Raw genomic sequence first — 22504 nt, 5'->3', positions numbered from 1 at the left:
TTTTGGTTGCAGTAATTTCAGTCTTAAAAAGCGTAGATTTAGTTATGGTTTTTTAATTATTAACTTTTTTAATTAAAATACTGAGCTCACCTGTGCAGAGTTTGCATGTTGACCCTTACAATACTTTGTGTAGAGACAAAGTGACATTTTGGAGAGAAATTTATGTATTAGTGTCTATGCCTAACACTGTGTTAATCATTCTTTGGAAGTATAAACATTAAGAAACTAATGAGGTAATATTGATATAAATACTAGTGATTAGATACCAGAAATTGCTGTACAGTGTAAAGCTCCTTTGAAAGTTAAGAATATTGAATGACATATTTAAACAATAATATACCCTACTTTATAAACAAGCCCTTTTTTTTTAAGCTTTTAAAAACATTACCAATTACCCTTTTTCCTCTCATCTTACATAGTTAACAGCATCATGGGGATACAAGGATTGCTCCAGTTCATCAAAGAAGCATCTGAACCCATTCACGTGAAGAAGTATAAAGGACAGGTAGTAGCTGTAGATACCTATTGCTGGCTTCATAAAGGAGCTATTTCTTGTGCTGAAAAACTCGCCAAAGGTGAACCTACTGATAGGTAAGTTTTGCGTGTATCATTAATTCATTGAGGAAATGACACTTTAAATGCCATTTGTTTAAGAAAGGATCTTTTTGTTCATTACTACCATGGTCAAGAAATGAGAGTATGTGTTTTAGAACACTGCCAAATTAAATGGCTTTGTTTTTTGACATAGGCCTTATTTTTATTCTCTGTAGTAAGCCAGAACACTAGATTACTGATTCCCAAAACTTTAACTTCCTTTACGTGAGATAAAACATTTTAAACAATATTCTAGGATAATCTAGAAAACAATTCTATAATTATTTTAAGCTTCTAATTTTGGGTATATGACATGCTCTGCCAACAGTAAGCAGGTAGTTCTTAGAGGAATAAGTTATTCTGACTTCCTTTTACTTCTAGGGGCATACAATTACGGACCATTTTGATATAAATTCAGAACTCTGACCTCATTTGAGGCAGGTTCAAAAGAATAATATCTATAGTTTTAAAGTAGAAATATAAGAAAAATAAGCAAGTATAATTTCAGTAAGATCTCTAGTAGGTTAGCCACTACGATTTTGCAATATTGTCATTTCAAAGGAAAGACTCATGGGTTTTTAACATGGCTTAAGCACAATAAAAAAATACTATAAAATATGTTCTCCTGGTATGCTAGTATTTGGATTGACATGACCAGGACTTTTCTCCTTTGATTTTTTTGTTTGTTTGTTTTGTGTTTTTGGTTTTTGGGTCACAGCCGATGACGCTCAGGGATTACTCCTGGTTATGAGCCCAGAAATTGCTCCTGGCTTTGGGGGACCAGATGGGACGCCGGGGGATTGAACCGAGGTCCGTCCTGGGTCAGCTGTGTGGTGCAAGGCAAACTCCCTACCACTGCGCCCCATCACTTCTGCCCTATCTTTGATTTTTTTTTTGTTTTTTTGTTTTTGGGTCACACCCATCAGTGCTTAGGGGTTACTTCTGGCTCTAGACTCAGAAATCGCCCCTGGCAGGCACAGGGGACCATATGGGATGCCAGGATTCAAACCACTGTCCTTCTGCATGAAAGGCAAACGCCTTACCATGCTATCTCTCCGGCCCCAGATTTTTTAAATGTTGTTAATAAATTAATTATTTCAGTCACCATGAAATACATAGTTACAAAGTTGTCCGTGATTAAGTTCAGTCATAGAAGTACAGCACATTTCTCGCAACCAGAGACCCATTTTCTCTCTCACCTTAACCCCTACTCCTGTGGCTGCTTCTGTGGCAGGCATTTTTATTCTCATTCTCTTTCTTTTCCTCTTTTAGACACTGTGGTTTGCAATATTACTGAAGGGGTATTCTGCATTTCACTTTATCTCCCCTCAACACCTAGTTCTTGTCTAGTGATTATTTTCAACTATCACCATCATAGTGGTCACTTCTCTGGCCTTACTTCACTTTTCCACTATTTTTGGCAAGCTTCCTACCATAAACTGTTCATTATGGTCTCTATTTTCTTTGAATATTAACACCATACTGTAACAAATATGCCTTCCTCCTGTTGTCCTCAGCCTAATGGGTTTTTCTGAAAAGGGTTTAATAGGACAAAACATGTAGGAAGAGCGGCAAGGGTCTTACAGCAGTGCTGTTCAAAAGTCCAGCCAAGGGGGCCAAAATGATTACACAGTGGTAGTGTGTTTGCCTTACAGGTGGCCCATCCAGGATGAACCCTGGTTTGATTCCTGGCATTCCATATGGTCCCCTGAGCCTGCCAGGAGCGATTTCTGAGCACAGAGCCAGAAGTAATCCTTGAGTGCTGCCATGTGTGGTACGCCCCCCCCCTCCCACACACACAATAAAGTCCAGCCAGCTCTCAACTCAACCAATATCACTCCGACCAATAACTCTCCATTAATAACTCTTCACCCCACCTCATAGTATTCCTGCTAGGGTTCTTTATGTGCCCAGGGCAACTGCTTCTCAATTTAACACTGGAGCTTCTAATTGAAAAGAGCCTTTGCTCTTAAAGTGACAGACAGACCCTTTTTTGGGGCTAGATCTCCAAGACCATGCTATCTTTTTTTAATATCCCCAGAATGAGTGTATTCTATGTTTCTCTCTTCCTCTGACTCATATTGCTCAGCATATCCATCCATGCATAAACAAATTTCATGATTTCATTTTTCTAAACAACTGCATAGTATTGCATGGTATAGATGTACTATAGTTTCTTTATCCACTCACTTGTTTTCAATACTTGGATTATTTATTTCCACATTTGGACTGTTGTGAATAGTACGATAATGAACATAGATATACAGAGGGCTTTTCTTCATTGTATTTTTGGCTCCTAGGGTATATTCCTAGAAGTGGTATTGCTAGGTCAGATGGAAGCTCAATTTCTAGTCTTTTGAGGAATGTCCATATTGTTTTCCAAACAGGCAGGACCAGTCGACATTCCCACTAGCAGTGAATAAGAGTCCCTTTCTTCTCATATATGCATAAGCAGTGGTTACTCTTTGTGCCACTCTCAGTGATGTGAAATGATACCTTGTTTTGATTTGCATCTTCCTGATGATCACTCATGTGCAACAGTTCTTCATGTGCTTTTGCCTTCTAGTTTTCTTCTTTGAGAAGTTTCTGTTCATCTCTCCCCACCCTTTTTTTTGGGGGTGGGGGGTTCTGAGCCATACCCGGTGGGGCTCAGGGGTTTCTCCTGGCTCTGCTCAGAAATCACTGCTGGGAAGCTCAGAGGACCATATGGGATGCCAGGGATCAAACATCCTATCCACTGTGCTATCACTTGGCCCCACTTTTTTCCTTTTTTTTTTTTGGTTTTTGGGCCACACCCGTTGACACTCAGGGGTTACTCCTGGCTATGCGCTCTGAAGTCGCTCCTGGCTTGGGGGATCGAATCACGGTCCATCCTAGGCTAGCACTGGCAAGGCAGACACCTTACCTCTAGCACCACTGCCCTGGCCCCACTTCTTTCCATTTTTAAATGGGGTTAGATTTTTTTTTTCTTAAGCTCTGTCAGTGACATATAACTCAGGTATTAACTACTTATCAGATGGGTAGTAGGTAAATTATTTCTCCCATTCTTTGGGCCATCTTTGTATTCTATTCACTATCTCCTTTGAGGAACAGAAGCTTTATAATATAAAATATTAAACTTTATTTTTTATACATAATTATTTAATCATTGTGATTGAGTTTTAGTCATAGAATGGATACCAACAGTGCACCTGTCACCAGTATCCTTGGTTCCCCTTCCAATCACCCACCACCGCTGCCTCTTGGGCACACATTTTACTTCTGTCTCTCTGCCTCTCCTTTTCTTTTTTGATAATGGTTTGCGCTATTGCTAATGAACAGGTACCTTACATATCACTTTGTACCCTGTTGGCAGCCCATTCTTGATTAGAGTAATACGTTCCATTATTATCTCACAGTGGACCATTCTCCATCCTACCTGCCTTCACCAAACTTTGCTGCAAGCTTCCTACAATAGACTGGTTCTCCTGATCCTCGTCTCTGTAATCTCTGAATATTATTGCCATATTATTTTTCTTATATCTCACAAATGAGTGAGATTATTTTCTCTATGCCTTTCTCTGACTCATTTCACTGAGCATAATAATCTCCATATGCATCCATATATAAGCAAATCACATGACTTCATTTTTCCAAACAGCTGCATTGTATTCAATTATGTAGATGTACCACAGTTTCTTTAGCCATTTATCTGTTGTTGGACACTTGGGTTGCTTAAAGATTCTTCCTACTGTAAATAGTGCTGTGATGAACATAGGAATGCAGAGGGCTCTTCTGTGTGGTGTTTTAAGTTCCTAGGATATATACCCTAGGAGCAATATTGCTGGATCATATGGAAACTCAATTGCTAATTTTCTTTTTTTTGCAAATATCCATAGTTCCAAAAGACTGGACCAGTCAACATTCCCACCAGCAGTGAATTAGAGTCCCTTTCTCCACATTTGCACCATCACTTATTATTGTGAAGTGTGCTAGACTCTGTGTGGTTCGATATGATATCTCATTGTTGTGTTGATGTGGAACAGTTTTTTCATGTGCCTTTTGGCCATCTGTATTTCTTCTTTGAGGAAATATCTGTTCATTTCTTCTCATTTTTGTAGGGGTTAGATTTTTTTGTTCTTGTTGTTCTTTCAGTGCCTTGTATATTTTAGCTATTAGCTCCTTATCTGATGGATATTGAATGGTTTGTCCCACTCTGTGGGTATTTGTATTCTAGTGTTAGTTTCCTTTCATGTGAAGAAGCTTCTCAGTTTAATGTAGTTCCATAATTTTATTTTTGCTTCCACTTGGTTAACAATGGTGATGCCTTTAGCTTCAACATTATGCAGTGTTCTGCCTAGGTTTACCTCTATGTACCTTATGGTTTCAGGTGTGATATCAAGTGTGGGGATAATTCTGTGGGGTCTCAGCTTGCAGTTTTGAACAAGAAACATACAGTCCAGGGGTTGTTAAGCAGTTTCTTGGATCTTACTGAGCCAGCCAATCTTCCTTTTTATTCTGCTGCTTTTCCTGCCACTTTCATTAGCCAGAGTTTAACATAAATCACCTGAAGGCAGGGTTGCCATAATTAAGGATACTTGTGCTAATAAACTCAGAAAAGGTGAAAGGAAAAGCAGGTTGGTGTGTTTTCTGGTCATCCTGTCCTAAAGTAGACCCTTCAGTTCTTTTTTTCTTTTCTTTTCTTTTTTTTTTTTGGGGGGGGGGTGATGGGGCACACTGGGCAATGCTTGGGGATTACTCCTGGCTATGTGTTCAGAAATCGCTCCTGGCTTGGGAGACCTTATGGGACTCTCAGTTAACCGCGTGCAAAGCGAACACCCTACTGCTGTGCTATTTACTCTGCCCCCCCCTTCAGTTCTTTTTAAGGTCAGTTTTAAGTCTGTAAAGTTTCTGAGCTGTTTATCTATGAAGCTGTGTATCCTTTTTACAAACCTGAATATAAGTCTGGCTGGTGTGAAACATTCTTGGCAAAGCAATCATTTATTTTGTTAGGTTTTGTTTATAATCCTACCATGGTCTTTGGGCCTTCAGGGTTGCTTTTGATAAATCCATTGTAAGTCTCAAGGATGTTTCATTGTCTATAATTTCCCTTTTAGATCTTGCTCCCTTCAATATTCTATTCCTTTCTGTAGTATTCATCATTTTGACTAAGATGTGTATTGGGGTTCTTTTCTTTAGGTCTCTTTTAGCTGGTATTGTTCAGGTGTCAGGATGAGATTGCATGCATTCTGTATCTCTGGGAACTTCTCTGCAATGATTTCCTTGACTATAGATTCTTTAAGATGGTTTTTTCCTCTGGCATCTGGGACTCCAATGATTATTATCTTGCTTCTATTAAGATTATCCCAGTGTGGGGCCAGGAAGGTGGCGCTAGAGGTAAGGTGTCTGCCTTGCAAGCGCTAGCGTAGGACAGACTGGACCGTGGTTAGATCCCCTGGCGTCCCATATGGTCCCCCCAAGCCAGGGGCGATTTCTGAACGCATAGCCAGGAGTAACCCCTGAGTGTCAAACGGGTGTGGCCCAAAAACAAACAAAAAAAAAAGATTATCCCAGTGCTTTTTTTTTTTTTTTTTCCATTTGTTCATATTCTTTGAGAATTTTTTTTCCCATTGTCTGATCATTAAGGTTCTTTCCTCCCATCTCTTCTGTAGTATGGAATTTTGTTTTTTGTTTTTGTTTTTGTTTTTTTTTTTGTTTTGTTTTTTTGGGTCACACTTGGCAGCGCTCAGGGATTACTCCTAGCTCCACGCTCAGAAATCACCCCTGGCAGGCTCGGGGGACCTTATGGGATGCCGGAATTCGAACCACCGCCCTTCTCCATGCAAGGCAAATGCCTTACTGCCGTGCTATCTCTCCGGCCCCAGTATGGAATTGTTTTGCAGCTCATCTTCCAGCTCACTGATTCTGCCTACAGCAACTTTTAACCTTGTCTGTAAGACCTCCTAGTCAGTTTTTATTTCATCTACCAGTTTTTCATTTCTGTCATTTCTGTCTAAAATTTTCTCATTTGTACTCTCATATCCTCTTGAGTCTTACTGGCTTTCCATTCCATTCCTGTTTTGAGTTCTTTTAAAATCCTTAACATTTCCTCTCTAAAGTCCTTATCAGAAAGGCTCTATAGGTGACTAAGACTCAAGTATAGCATTCTCAAAACTACCTTCTTTATTCACTAAGTGTGGTGAGGTTCTGCCGTGCTTTCCTATTATTGACTGTGGCAGTGTGGTAGTACTTTTATATTGCAGTGTGGTTCACTAACTGTAAGAAGTGTGCAGCAGTGAAGCAAGGAAGAGAGTCTTCTGTGTTGTTCTTAGGGAACACTGACCAGTGAAGTGGCTTTTTGAAGTCACAAAGACAACTCCACTGCTGGTCTGTTGTCTGCCTCAGTTTCTTGGGTCTGAGTAGCTTAGTGCAGCCCAGCTTGGGAGGGCAGGAAGATCCCATCTCTTTGTCTAAGTGTTTTCATTCCCTCAGGGAACACTGACCTGCAGTGAAAATGGCTCTTATATATTTATATTCATTGCAGCGCTATTTACGATAGCGATAATCTGGAATGGCTAAAGAAACAGTGGTACATATACACAATGGAATATTATGCAACTGTCATGAGAGATGAAGTCATGACATTTTCCTGTACATGGATGGAAAAACTATTATGCAGAGTGAAATAAGTCAAAGGGAGAGAAATAGACACAGAATAGGACATCTATGGGTTTTAAGGAAAATAATCATTATTGTTATAATGTCCAAAGACAATAGAGATGAGAGCTGGAAGGATCAGCTCATGATCTGAAGCTTACCACAAAGAGTAGTGATTGCAGTTAGAGAGATGTCTACACTAACAACTATCATGACAGTATTAATGAGTGAGAAGTAGAATGCCTGTCGATACAGGCAGGGGTTGGGGAACAAAGGAGATGGTGGAGCATTGGTAGTGGTAATGTTGCTCTGGTGAAGGAGGGTGTTCTATTTATGATTGAAACCCAACTACAATCTTGTTTGTAATCATGGTGCTTAATAAAGATACTATTTTAAAAAATAAATAAAATAATAGCTTAAAAAAATCTAACTCCATCAAGAAATGGGGGTAAGGCCAGGAGAGATAGCACAACGGTGGAGTGTTTGCCTTGCAAGCAGCTGACCTAGGATGGATGGTGGTTCAAATCCCGGCATCCCATACAGTCCCCCAAGCCTGCCAGGAGTAACCCATGAGCGCTGCTTGTGTGTGACCCCCCCCACCAAAAACAAAAACAAAAATAGAGGGCCAGAGAGATAGCACAGCAGCAGGGCGTTTGCCGTGTACACAACCTATCGATCTGATCTATATCAGACTGTGGTTTGGTGGTTTGTTAGTTTGTTTGTTTGTTTGTTTGGTTGGTTGGTTGGTTGGTTTTGGGGTAACACCGGCAGTGCTCAGGGGTTCCTCCTGGCTCCATGCTCAGAAATCACTCCTGGCAGGCTCAGAGGACCATATGAGATGCCAGGACTTGAACCAATGACCTTCTGCATGAAAGGCAAACGCCTTACCTTCATGCTATCTCTCCGGCCTCCAGACTGTGGTTTGAATCCCAGCATCCCATATGGTCCCCTGTGCTTTCGAAGAGAGATTTCTTATCACAGAGCCAGGAGTAACCCCTGAGTGCTGCTGGGTGTGACCCAAAAACTAAAAATAAAGGGGGGAATAAGTTATAAACAAACACTTCCTCAAAGAAGAAATACAAATGGCCAAAAGACACATGAAAAAAAGGCTCGCATCACTAATTAGGGAGATGCAAATCAAAACAACATTGAAGTACCATTTCATGCCACAAAGACTGACATACATTACAAAGAACAAACTGCTGGAAGGAATGCTAGAAGAAAGGAACACATTCTCTGCTGGTAGAAATGCAGTCTAAGCCCAGTCTTTCTGGAAAACAATATGGATATTCCTCAAAATGCTGGAATTTGAGCTCCCATGGGGTCCAGTAATACCACTCCTAAAAACACACCCTAATCCCATCACCACCACCACCACCACCACCACCCCACCACAAGAAAAAAAAAAAAACCACACCCGAAGAACCAAAAAAACAATACAAAAATGCTCTCTGCACCCCTATGTTTATTGCAGCACTGTTTTACAACAGCCAGAATCTGGAAACAACCCAGGTACCTAACAGTAGATGAGCGACTAAAGTAACTGGTGCATTTACACAATGAAATGCTATGTAGCTATTAGGAAAATGAATAAAATTTGCTTATACATGCTTGGGGTGGGGGAACATTGGTAGTGGCAAGATCACACTGGTGATGGGTGATATACATTCTATGACTGAAACCTTAGTATGAAAATTTTTGTAAGCATGGTGATTAATAAAAATTAAAGAAAATAAAAAATAAGTTTATAGGTGTCGGAGTGATAGCGCATTGTTAGGGTCATTGCTTTGCATGTGGCTGACCCAGGATGGACCTCTGATCCCAGGTGTTCCATATGGTTCCCCAAGCCAGGAGCGATTTCTGAGCGCATAGTCAAGAGTAACCCCTTAGTGTCACTGGGTATGGCCCTAAAACAAAACAAAAACAACAATAAGAAATAAGTTTATAATATATTATGCAAAACAAATGTTTTCTTTATTTTCACAGATATGTAGGATTTTGTATGAAATTTGTAAATATGTTACTGTCTCATGGATCAAGCCTATTCTCATCTTTGATGGATGTACTTTACCTTCTAAAAAAGAAGTAGAGAAGACTAGAAGAGAGTAAGTTGGTTATATTTAATTTTAAATTGCCCAAGGTTAAGGATTTTCTTTGTGGTTCCTGTATTTTAAATTTTAATTTGTTGGAGCTGGATAGTGGCTTGGAACAGTGGCTTGGAGCAGCAAGGCATGCCACTCTAGCCTAGGTCGGACCACAGTTCCATCCCCCAGCGTCTCATATGGTCCCCCAAGCCAGGAGCGATTTCTGAGCGCATAGCCAGGAGTAACCCCTGAGCGTCACTGGGTGTGGCAAAAAACAAAAAAACAAAAAAAATTTTTTTAATTTGTTGAGTCTTTATTTATGGTCTAGTACAAGATTTAAATGTTCCTTGTGTGCAAGGATGTAGAAATGTGTTTTCCAGTTACTGAGATTTTATTACTGTTTAGTAGTAATTCACTTATTGATTATAGTATTCAAGTCTTCCATATTTTTAATTTTTTGTTTCCTATTAGTCCATCATTTACAAGGAAATATGTTAAAAATCCAGCTAATATGGTAAATCTGTTATTTACTTTGCAGTTAGAATTTTTTTTATCTTGAAGTTATTATTTTAGGATTTATTATATTTTTGGGGCAAATTAAGATAACATGTAATGATTTTAGATTTTAGTCTCTGATTAGTTACATTGTTCTAAATTCTAATATTAACACAGTTTTGTCTATATATTCCTTATGTTTTTCTAATCAACTGTACTGTACTATAATATGTAAGATTTTCTCCTAATAAATAATAAAGGGAGCATTGTTGTCTACTCATCTAATCCAGGGGGTCCTCAAACTTTTTAAACAGGGGGCCAGTTCACTGTCCTCAGACCATTGGAGGGTCTGACTATAGTAAAAACTTAAACTTATGACGGATTCTTATGCACTCTGGCATATATCTTATTTTGCAATGAAGAAACAAAACATACAAATACAATATTGTGGGCCCGCGGGCCATAGTTTGAAGAGCACTGGATCTGTCAGTGTTTGTTTGCCATTGAAAGTAATTCTTTAGTTTGGCTAGTGGTAGAGTACCATTCTTGTTTATCTAAAGACCTGTGATTCCTGGCACCACAAAAAAAATTTATTCAAAGGATTTTATGCTCTATTCCTTCTTATCATAGTTATTGAGATAATTGGGGCTAGCACACATGCCGACCTATGTTTTTTGCACATTTTAGCTGTGGTGCTCATTGAGGCTCACATCTCAATCGTTGAACATCACATTCATATTTTAGATGTGCAGGTAATGATTGTAATGCTCACTGGAGGTTACTGTGGTTGGGCTTACACACTTGGTAATAGTTCCTGATGACGGCACTTGTACCTGTTTTTACTTGCGTGCTTGCGGATGTTTGGGAAGGGTCAGGAATCGCACTCTTGTGGTTCTTAAACATTCCCTGGTTGCAGTATGACTTGTGGCTCTGGAGATTATAAGTCTCAAACCTCAGTTGCCAGAATTGCATGTGGTGACAACCACTGGATTTATAACACATTACCTTAACTTGCAAGGCAGGCATTGTAAGCCACTGCACTATTCCTCTAGACCCTAATAAAATCCTTTTAAATGTAGATTTTTTATACTTTAACATTGATTTGTTCATTTTGATCCATTCTACTTGTCTGCTTTTTCTTTTCTTACCTATTCCTTCTTCCCTTTTTTTTAGACCCTAACACTTCCTTTCTACATAATAGTAGGTAGAATGCCTGTCTTTCATGATTTCTAAATTGAGTTATTCCATTCTCTTATTATAATGTCACTTATTTTTAGTTCGAAAAAATTATGTACTCTATCGTTCATATTTAGCTTAACAAAATATTACAATGGAGCTTTGCTTTTGTTTTGTTTATGTGGTACTCAGGACTTAGTCCTGGCTCTTCTCACAGTGAGTCACTCCGGCAAACTCAGGGATACCATGATGGGGTTGCTGGTGGTAATTCTTGGTTGCTGAGTGCAAAGGCCTAATGCCCTTCACACTCTTCTCTCAAACAACAACATTGAAGAATATTTGGTATTTTACTTTAAGCGAGATATTCTACCATCCTCTATGCTTATTCCCCCCCCCCCATTTCTAGTTATTAGATCATCGCTATGAAGGAACAACCACTGTTTATAAAATGTTGTATATAATAAGCCTCATCTAAGAGGTTTATTTTGTGAGGTTGTGACGTAGAATCCATGTAGAAAAAAGGGGCGGGGGAGGTTTTATGAGGTTTTTCAGTTTTATCTGTTCTTGAGGGCATTCTTTAATATAGTTAGTGATTTAAAGTGAAGTTAAAAAAATACAAAGTGAAGTTAATACTGTTTACCCTGTGCCTTTGGGGATCTAGAATGTTTCCCCAGTTAACACTAAGAAGGAATTGCCTGAAGCTGATGATCCAAGAGATTTCTTTCCTTCTAACCATGTTATGTAACACCAAAAGGAGGAGGAGGGGGGACTGGGGTAGCTAAATGATCACAGGACAGAGCCTGGGCAGATGAGAAGCTTATTTAGATTTAACAGTGGGACATAGCAGTGCGCAGCAGCAACAAAGCCTCGATAAGTTTTATCTCCTTTAACCCTACTTCTCTCTAGATAGGAGGGATGGCCAGATATCATGCCCATTTAGGAATATTGGCCGTCTTCCTTGTGCTAACCATTCCCATCTCTGGTCAAGTGGTTCGAGAATAGTTTCATAGAGGACATCCAGTGTTAAAGGAAAAGTTCACAGAAATGATTCCAGTATCATCCCTCATATTTTAATATATATATTTCAATATATATTATTTCAATATAATGGTTCAGTACATTTCATATTCCTTATATTTCAATAAATTCTCGTTGTTTATACTCAAAAAATTGCTTTCAGTTGTATAGTATTGTTGCCTCACATTTTCTTTTCTTTTCTTTTTTTTTGCCATGCCGAAAGGTAATTGGGTTACTCCTGGTTCTGCACTTAGAAATTACACCTGGTCCCCCGAGCCTGCCAGGAGTGACGTCTGAGAGCGAAGACAGAAGTAACCCCTGAGTGCTGCCTGGCAGGCTTGGGGGGCCATATGGGATGCCGATGATCAAACCCAGCTTGGCCTAAAACAAGGCATATATGCTCTACCCTCTGTGCTGTTACTTTGGTCCCCTCTTGACATTTTTTTAAATGCTTAATTTAAAGCATTATTATTGAAAGTCTGCTAATCTTTTCTTAAACATTTTTTTATAAAACTTTTATATGAATCATTTCTACTTTCTGCCTTAACTCAGATAATCTTGGTTAATTTTCTCAATTACCTACAATACTTTCAAACTGAGTCAAACATTTATTAAATGTTACGAATTAAGTCTTATGAATTATTTTAATATATTTTTTACATTTAAAATTATAATATAAAGTTTTTATGATTTATTACTGAGTGAAACTTTTCTTTTCTTACAGAAGACGGCAAGCCAATCTTCTGAAGGGAAAACAACTACTTCGTGAGGGGAAAGTCTCAGAAGCCAGAGAATGTTTTACCCGTTCTGTCAACATTACTCATGTTATGGCTCACAAAGTAATTAAAGTAAGATGAATTATAAATAAAACCAAAGTAACAAACTTTCTTAATCTAATTTTAAGTTTATTAAATTCCTTTAATAAAGTACCAAGTACATGGGGCCTGATAGGTGGCGCTAGAGGTAAGGTGTCTGCCTTGCAAGTACTAGCCAAGGAAGGACCGTGGTTCGATCCCCCTGCGTCCCATATGGTCCCCCCAAGCCAGGGGCAATTTCTGAGCACTTAGCCAGGAGTAACCCCTGAGCATCAAATGGGTGTGGCCCCCAAAAAAACAAAAAAAACTAAAAAAAAAAAAAAAAAGTACCAAGTACATGAAAGAAAAGTACCTGTTCATGGAATAAAAGAATAGTTCCTTTAGACGGAAGTAAGAATATACAGGGTTTTTTTTTTTGCCTGTTTTGTTTTTGTTTTTTTTATTTTGGGGCCACACCCGGTGACGCTCAGGGGTTACTCCTGGCTATGCATTCAAATCGCTCCTGGCTTGAGGGACCATATGGGATGCCAGAGGATTGAACTAGGGTCTGTCCTGGGTCAATCGTGTACAAGGCAAACACCTTACTGCTGAGCCATTGCTCCGGCCTCAGAATCTAGTTTTTAAGGGAGAAATCCCCCAGCGAAGTGTACTGTTTATAATCAGTAATTTAGATAAATTCCACTAACTTGTTTTATAGATATAGCAGGGGTATATTCCTGGATTTTCATCTCACCCATAATGTATTCTTCTGTTCTCTTCATTTCTGAATTTTAGAGAGCTGTTGAACCAGTCATCATTTTCAGTCTCAAGGCTTCTAACTTCAGATTTTGCTTAGTTTTTTCTTTGCTTTCCTCTGTAAATCAAAACTGTCCATAATCTCAGCCCTCATTCCTCCCTTTTAGGGGTTGTCTTCAAATGTCTTGGTAAATGAATAATGATAGAAGTGGAAACATCTGTTTTCCATATGGTCTTATCTAGCTTCTGAGGTTGTAGACATTCTTCTCTCCTCCCCCCCTTTTTTTTTTTTTGTGGTTTTTGGGTCACACCCAGCAGTGCTCAGGGGTTACTCCTGGCTCCATGCTCAGAAATTGCTCCTGGCAGGCACGGGGGACCATATGGGACGCTGGGATTCAAACCGATGACCTTCTGCATGAAAGGCAAACGCCTTACCTCCATGCTATTTCTCCAGCCCCACTCTCCTCCCTTTGAATCATGCGATCATTTACTCTTTCTGTATAAAGTGAAAGGAAATTATAGGATATAGGATACGATAGAAGTATAAGAGAGAATGTGCTACATATAAGTAATGTGATTGTGAGAATATGAAATTTGTGTGTATTTTTATATATTTATATAATGATAATCTAAAACAGGGGTCTCAAACTCGAACGAAAGGAAGGGGAGAGAGAGAGAGAGAGGGAGGGAGGGAAGGAGGGAAGGAATTGAATGTGAAACTTCAGACATGCAATGTTGTCATTCAACTTCTTTTTTTTTTTTTTTTTTTTTTTTTGGTTTTTGGGCCACACCCGGCGGTGCTCAGGGGTTTGGGACACCGGGATTCAAACCAACCACCTTTGGTCCTGGATTGGCTGCTTGCAAGGCAAACACCGCTGTGCTATCTCTCCGGGCCCATCATTCAACTTCTAAGTTACATCCCAGAATTAATATTATGAATTGTGCACTGTATGCTAGGAGTAAAATAGAAAACCTACAGGGAAATGATTTCTTAAAATATTATCATGTCTGGGCCGAAGAGATAGCACAGCAGTAGAGTGTTTGCCTTGCAGACCCATGACAGACCCTGGTTCGAGTCCTGGCATCCCATATGCTTCCCTAAGCCTGCCAGGAGCGATTTCTTTGCGCAGAGCCTGGAGTAACCCCTGAGCACTGCCGGGTGTGACCCAAAAACCAAAACCCAAAACAAAACAAATATGTCAGTGAGACTGATAATAAAATGTGCTTTAAGTAGGAAGTATTCAGTGCTTTCCAGACAACTGTGTCAGAAATTAATTGTGATTTTCTCTTGACAGGCTGCTCGGGCTCAGGGAGTAGATTGTCTTGTGGCTCCTTACGAAGCAGATGCACAGTTGGCCTACCTTAACAAAGCTGGTATTGTACAAGCTATAATTACAGAGGATTCTGATCTCCTTGCTTTTGGCTGTAAAAAGGTACTTAAAAACTACTTAAACTACCGATTTTTTTAATTGTTACATATTTCCCTATGTCGTTGGAAATGATAAAAATTGAAGAGCTAAAGTTGTATATTTATTCCCCTGGACATAATTGATTTGCAGTTGATATTTACTTATGGTGATAATAGTTGTGGTGAAAAGAAGGGGTTTTACTATTGCACTACTTTACTCCAGCTTGTATGACTGGGAACTTTCTTCAGAGTAAGAACATCAAAGTTGAGAATTTATTGTTTATCCAAATTCTTTCCAAATTTTCTTTGTTTTTGGCGGGGGCCACATCCAGCACTTACTGCCAGTAGTTACTCCTGGCAGGTTCCGGAGACCATATGAGATACCAAGGGTAAAACCCAGGTTGATCATATATATATTTCTTCTTTTTCATTTGTTTTGTTTTTGGGTCACACCCGGCAGCGCTCAGGGGTCACTCCTGGTTCTATGCTCAGAAATCATTTCTGGCAGGATCAGAGGCCACATGGGATACCGGGATTCGAACCACCAACTTTCTGCGTGCAAGACAAATGCCTTACCTCCATGCTCTCTCTGGCCCCATATTTATATTTAGATTTCTTAAATAGATTCTGCAAGTAAATTAACTTTCTACTGATTGGAATATTCTGAAGTTACTGATGATTATATTTAAATCCATGTAGTGGAAAGTTTTATGTTAAGAGGAGAGAAATTAAGGCATAAGTCTATAGGATAATTTTTCTTTATGCCTGTTATTTATATTGTCTGTAATTTCAATATTACTTGAAAAATATGGTATCAGTAAGATTTTAGTAACAGTGATGAGTGATTTCTTTTTTTTTTTTTTTTTTTTTTTTTTGTGGGTTTTTGGGTCACACCCGGCAGTGCTCAGGGGTTATTCCTGGCTCCAGGCTCAGAAATTGCTCCTGGCAGGCACGGGGGACCATATGGGGTGCCGGGATTTGAACCGATGACCTCCTGCATGAAAGGCAAATGCCTTACCTCCATGCTATCTCTCCGGCCCCTGTGATGAGTGATTTCTGACAGCTTATTTCTGAAGCTTTATTTTACAATGAACAACATTTCTTTTTTTATTGTTGTTTTTGATTTTTGTCTTAAACCATACCTAGTGATGATAGTCAGGACTTAATCTACACTCAGGGATCACGTTTGGGAATGCTCAGGGGACAATATGCACTTCCAGGGATAGAACCCAGGTCAGTTGTGATCAGGGGAAGTAGTGCCTTGCCTGCTATACTATTTCTCCAGACCCTAATTAGTATTACTTTAAAGGAAAAGTGAATATTCAGGGTATAAGAGAGATAGTATAATAAAGATAATATACCCTTTTTAGGGACTGATGTGATAGTATAGTGGTAGCATTATTTTCCTTGCATGTGGCCAACTAGGGTTCAATCCCCATCATCTCATATGGTTCCCTGAGCCAACCAGGAGTAATTTCTGAGTACTCATAGTTTTTAATCGCTACATATTAAATTAAATATTTTAATTCATTTAAATAATAAAATATTTATTTAAAAACCCTAAACTGAGTATGGCCCTAAACCAAAAATGTCTACACATATACAAATATATATACACTCTGTGTGTATATATACATATATATATATATATATATATATATATATATATATATGCTGACTACTCTCCAACATATAGACCCAAATATCTTCTCTCCTCATACTCCTTGCTCTTCAACTTTTTTCAGCACCCTACCCTTTCCATTATACATTCTCCCTCCAATATTTTGCCACCCACCCACCCTTTTCATTACATAACCAACCTCTGCCTTTCAGCTTTTCTATCTCAGTGCCTCAACAATAATCAAAGCAGACCCTCCAGTGTATAGGAAGTAACATAGTAGTAGGTCTTCACTAGAGATTTTTGGCTATTTTACCATGACTGTCATAGAAAAAGATTTCATATCAAATTACTGAATAATATCTGGGAGAGATTGTTGCAGAGCAGTAAACTGGCCAGAAAATTCAGATTTTTTTTTTTTTAAAGATGGTGATAGCATTGATCATAATACAGAAGAAAGGTACTCCATCCTAATTACTGCTAGTTCAGAAGTCATTCTTGCCAAGCAAACTTGCATTCTGGGGAGATTTTCGTGCAACTCTAGGTGCAACAGTTATGAGTTTGTTGAGGTTTTTTTGTTTTTGTTTTGGGGCCACACCCGATGATGCTCAGGGGTTACTCCTGGCTATGCACTCAGAAATCAATCCTGGCTTGTGTTACAATATGGAACGTGGGGGTATCGAACCATAGTTTGTCCTGGGTCAGCCATGTGCAAGGCAAACGCCCTATTGCTGCTCCACTGCTCCAGCCACTGGTCATTGTTTTTGGAAACTAAAAGACCTAGTATTTTTTTTTCTAGAACACAACATACCTAATTGAATTTATTACTTTCAGGGTAGTGAAAACTAACATTTTCATTTTCAAGAATATTCAATATGTTAGATATATTTAGTTTTACCTTTTAAAAGAATTTTCTAATGGGTACAGATATTAAAATCCCCACCCCTCCATTATTTGTTGTAATGGTCATTGATTTGGGGCCACCATGCTCAGAAATCACTCCTGGCAGACTGGGGGACAGTATGGGATGCCAGGAATCAAACCTGGGTCTGTCCCTGGTAGGCCAAGGCAAGGTAGGCAAGGCAAATGCCCTACTGCTGTGCTATCATGCTACACCCCCCTTCCCTTTTCTTTAGGTAAATAAGAAATAGTGTGGGACCGGAGAGATAGCATGGGTGTAAGGCATTTGCCTTTCATGCAGAAGGACGGTGGTGGTTTGAATCCTGGCATCCCATATGGTCCCCTGTGTCTGCCAGGAGGGATTTCTGAGTGTAGAGCCAGGAGTAACCCCTGAGCACTGCCAGGTGTGACCCAAAAACCAAAAAAAAAAAAAAAGGGTAAAAATGGAACTTTCTTGCACTCAAAGAACAAGTAGACTACAGGCATTCCTAGCAGTGAGCAGGAACAATTCCTGATAGTTCTTAGACGGTAGTTTGAATCCCAGCATCCCATATAGTCCCTGCCAGAAGTGATTTCTGAGTGTAGAGCCAAGAGTAACCCCTGAGTACTGTGCTGGGTATGACCCAAAAACCAAAAACCAAAAACAAAAACAAAAAAAAAAAAACGAACAAACCTGAGTTGGCTTTGTGTAAAGTAAGCTCCTTATTCTCTACTCTCTCCAGTCCTCCAAAGTGTATAATGACTTTTACAGGAGAATTGGTGGGAATAAAAAATTTAATAGATAAAAACTTTAAGAAAATTAGCTTACAGTTTTTACCAAGTAGGTCTTAGTGAAGATAATTTATTGTCAACAGGCTTACTTAAAATTTATAATGTCATTTGGGACAACTAAATTTTGTACAAAATATTGGAAAAATCAGAAAATTAAAACCAATTATTAGAAATTAGTTTTTTGACATAAAATAAATTAGTTCTTTAGGCTGGAGAGATAGCACAGCAGTTGGGTGTTTGCCTTGCATATGGCAGACTGGGAGGGACCTAGTTCGATTCCCAGCATCCCATATGTCCCCCAGACTGCTAGGGGCGATTTTAGAGTGCAGAGCCAGGAGTAATCCTTGAGCACTGCTGGGTGTGGTCCAGAAACCAATCAATCAAGTTAAAAAAATGAAATTAGTTCAACAAAACCATTTAATAATAAGTATACATTTCTTTTTCCTGATGAAATTTGTATATTTGGAAGTACTAAAAGTATATGAAGATATAACCTGAATTATATAGGAAAATGCAAAAAGCTAACTTAAATAATATAAAGGTGAAGGTCAATAGCATAGAGGGTAGTGTATTTGCCTAATACTCGGCCAAACTAGATTGGGTGCCTGTCATCACATAAGGTCTCCCAATCACCTCCAGGAATGACTCCAGAGCACCACTGTGTATGGCCCAAAAACTAAAGAAAATAAAAGGTGAGAGGCAAGAAACATTCTTGTGAGAAGAACATCCTTGTTCTGTATGTGACCAACTCAGTTTCGTCTCTGCACTACATACAATTTTCTGAGCATTGCCAAAAATGATCCCAAAGCAGAGAGCCAAGAGAGTCCTAAGGACTGCTGAATGTGGCCCAAAAATTAGTAATTTCTGTAACATATGTACATATATTAATAATATAAAAACATAATTAATATGTACAAATAGACATATGTAAAAAACTCAGTGGGCTGACTACATGCCTTTTTATTCTTCTAATTTAGGGGCCATTTTAAATTGTTTAGGGCTTACTTCTGGCTCTGCACTCAGGGATCATTCCTGGAAAGCCTTGGGAGACTATGATTGAACCACATGCAAGGCAAAATACCCTAGTGCTATATGCTATCTCTTATGCCCCATCATAGTAGAATGATCTTTTATTTCAAGAGGATAGACGTATAAGTCCATTTAAAATAACACTGCTTCATATTGATTTCAGAGACCAATATCTTAAGTATTCAGTATGAGTTTTTATAGCCATTCAAATCAAACATTATAACATACTCTTATCAGCTTGATCTTTTTCAAGTGCTAAGCTTATTTATTATAGCAACTTTCTCAATGATTATAGTCAATCTTTTGCTGTTTTAACCCTTTTTGAGCCTTTCCAGTAAGTGATAGCAGGCATAAGACACTGCATTTTTCCCTGAGCACTGCCAGAAGTAGTCCTCAAGTATAGAGCCAGGGGGCCAGAGTGCTAGCACAGCGGTAAGTCCTTGCATGCGGCCAACACAGGACAGACCCCAGTTCAAATCCCTGCATCTCAAATGGTCCCGAACCTGCCAGGAGTGACTTCTGAGCGCAGAATCAGGAGTGACCACTGAGCGCAGAATCAGGAGTGACCACTGAGCGCCGCCAGTGTGACCCCAAAACAAAAACAAAACAAAAAAAGTATAAAGCCAGGTACTATGGCCCCAACATAGCTTCCAGTGAAATAAATAAAAGTGAAAAATCAGGAACAATGCTTTTGTATGAGTTTCTATTTGCTAGTCATAACATTCTTTAGTATAGATAGGAAGTTAGATGGGTTATGAAAAGTAAAAATGACCCTCATAGGTATTAACAGTATTCTTTCTTTTTTGAAGGTGATTTTAAAAATGGACCAGTTTGGAAATGGGCTAGAAATTGATCAAGCTCGGCTTGGAATGTGCAAACAACTTGGAGATGGGTTCACAGAAGAGAAGTTCCGTTATATGTGCATTCTTTCAGGTTGTGACTATCTCTCATCATTACGTGGCATAGGATTAGCAAAGGCCTGCAAATTACTAAAACTAGCCAACAATCCAGATATTTTAAAGGTAAGAGTCATTTGCCAACTGTCATATCCAGCCTTTGAACCATCAATTACAGAGTGACAACATAGAATATGGATACACTTTATATATTCTGCCATAGCCAATCTTCATTTAAAGAAAAATTTGACAGAAAAACACTTATAGCAAATAATGAACAACTTATTTGGCCAACATATTTTCAGTGATTGGTTTACAGAACTATAAATATTTATTTTAGGGGAATAGTTGGCCACACAGTAATTTTATTTTTTATTCAGGTTCTAAAAAGAGACTTTAAGAGACAAAATATTCAGTAGAGATCAGACTTAAATGTATATTCTGGGGTTTGAAGAGATGGTAAGATAAGGCTTTTGTCTTGATTGCAAGCCTGTTTCAGTTTGGCACTACATGTGGTCCAACCCCTACAGTGACCACTCAGTAGTGCTGTAGTGCTATATGGCTCCAAGTAAAGTTACCCTCTAGGAGAGGATGTGGTGTTGGAACATTGAATAGTGTTTCTTAATTTTCGCCAAAGAATTACCTATCTACTGTCCTATATCTCTGCTCTCCCCCTACATTTTTTTTTTGTTTTTGTTTTTTTTGTTTTTTGTTTTTTTGTTTTTTGGGCCACACCCGGTAACGCTCAGGGGTTACTCCTGGCTATGCGCTCAGAAGTTGCTCCTGGCTTGGGGGACCATATGGGACGCTGGGGGATCGAACCGGGGTCCGTTCCTTGGCTAGCGCTTGCAAGGCAGACACCTTACCTCTTAGCGCCACCTTCCCGGCCCCTTGTTTAGAAGTTTTAGCAGTTGATAGATTTTAGAGCAGAAAAATAAAAATATTAATTCACTTAAAACTAATAGTGAATACACTAGATGTTAACAAAATTAACACTTTTTTTGTTTCGTTTTGTTTTGGGGCCACATCCGCTGATGCTCAGGGATTAGGTTACTACTGGCTCTGCACTCAGAAATTGCTCCTGGCTGATTTGGGGGACCATATGTGATGCTGGCTGTCTATCGCTTGGAGCGTTTGCCTTGCATATGGCTGACACAGGATGGACCTGGCCAGAGCGATAGCATAGTTGTAGGGCTTTTGCCTTGCACGCGGCTGACCCAGGATGGACTTCGGTTTGATCCCTGGCATCCATATGGTCCTTCAAGCCAGGAGCTATTTCTGAGCGCGTAGCCAGGAGTAACTAACCCCGAGCGTCACCAGGTGTGGCTCAAAACAAACAAAAACAAAAGACCAAAATAGCACATTTTTATGAAAAGTAACCAATTTTTATAAGACAAAATTATGAGGATAATTATATACTTATTTAAATCTTAATATGGTTTAATAGAAGATAGCTAGGTTTTCATATTTATACTTTAATCTGGTGTGATTCGTGTGTCATAAATTCACTAGAAAATCCTGAAGACATTATACATCACTGCCATATCATTCATTTGGTTGCCTTTCCTCAAAAATAAGACTATATACTATGGCCAGAAATATGAATAAGGTGCTAGAGCACACCTTACATTTGGTTCCTTGAACTCTAGCTATACAGACTCAGAGGTCTGAGTCCCCCATCATATAACCAAAAGATTTATTTCCCTCTACTACTTGTGTAGTTTCTAATGCACTTTTACTTACAGAATATAGTTTACATGTTCTGTTCAGGAGACAAAGTAATAGTTCTTATAGCTTTATTAAGGAATAGTGGGCGGATCTCTAATTGAAATCAAGGTAGAACAGCCTGTAGCCTGTAACTTTGGGATCATTTCATTTATTTGGGGTTTCTTCTTCGTCTGTGGATTGTTTTAATGTTCTTTTTTCAAATTAATTACTTTATTTAAACACTGTGATTACAAAGTTGTTCATGATACAGTTGCTGTTGTTTTTTCCTACAAATACTCATGTCATGCAAGTTTCCATCATGCAATTTACTCATTGGTGTAAGGTGTACTTTTCCCATCATGGTCTATGGATTTGATATACAATATTTGAAACTCCTTTCAGCTCTTTGGCTAACAAGAATGCCAACTTTTTTTTAAACTATGATCTCAGAATATTTTGGGTATATTTATTTCACAGGGTTTTTTATATATATATATATATATATTTTTTTTTTTTTTTAAATAAAGAGGGCCTGAAAAGATAATAACAGCGTGTAGGGCACTTGTTTTACACATTACCCCTCAGATTCAATTCCCAGCACAGTGTATGGTTTTCCATCCCTG

The 22504-nt window shown here is 38.9% G+C and overlaps 1 protein-coding gene across 1 annotated transcript in view; it reads left to right on the top strand.

Moving 5' to 3' along the window:
- Positions 1–430: 430 nt before the first annotated feature.
- EXO1 (exonuclease 1) overlaps positions 431–22504 on the top strand; it is a 38346-nt gene continuing 16272 nt past the window's right edge. The window contains 6 exon segments of the mRNA XM_049777564.1: positions 431–591; positions 9217–9263; positions 9266–9335; positions 12727–12850; positions 14848–14985; positions 20088–20300. Coding sequence (XP_049633521.1) covers positions 431–591; positions 9217–9263; positions 9266–9335; positions 12727–12850; positions 14848–14985; positions 20088–20300 — 753 coding nt within the window.

The sequence above is a fragment of the Suncus etruscus genome, chromosome 7 (assembly GCF_024139225.1).
Source record: "Suncus etruscus isolate mSunEtr1 chromosome 7, mSunEtr1.pri.cur, whole genome shotgun sequence".
NCBI classification, from domain to species: Eukaryota; Metazoa; Chordata; class Mammalia; order Eulipotyphla; family Soricidae; genus Suncus; species Suncus etruscus.
Note: the sequence above shows the minus strand (reverse complement) of the source record. Positions and strands in the feature narration are given on the sequence as shown.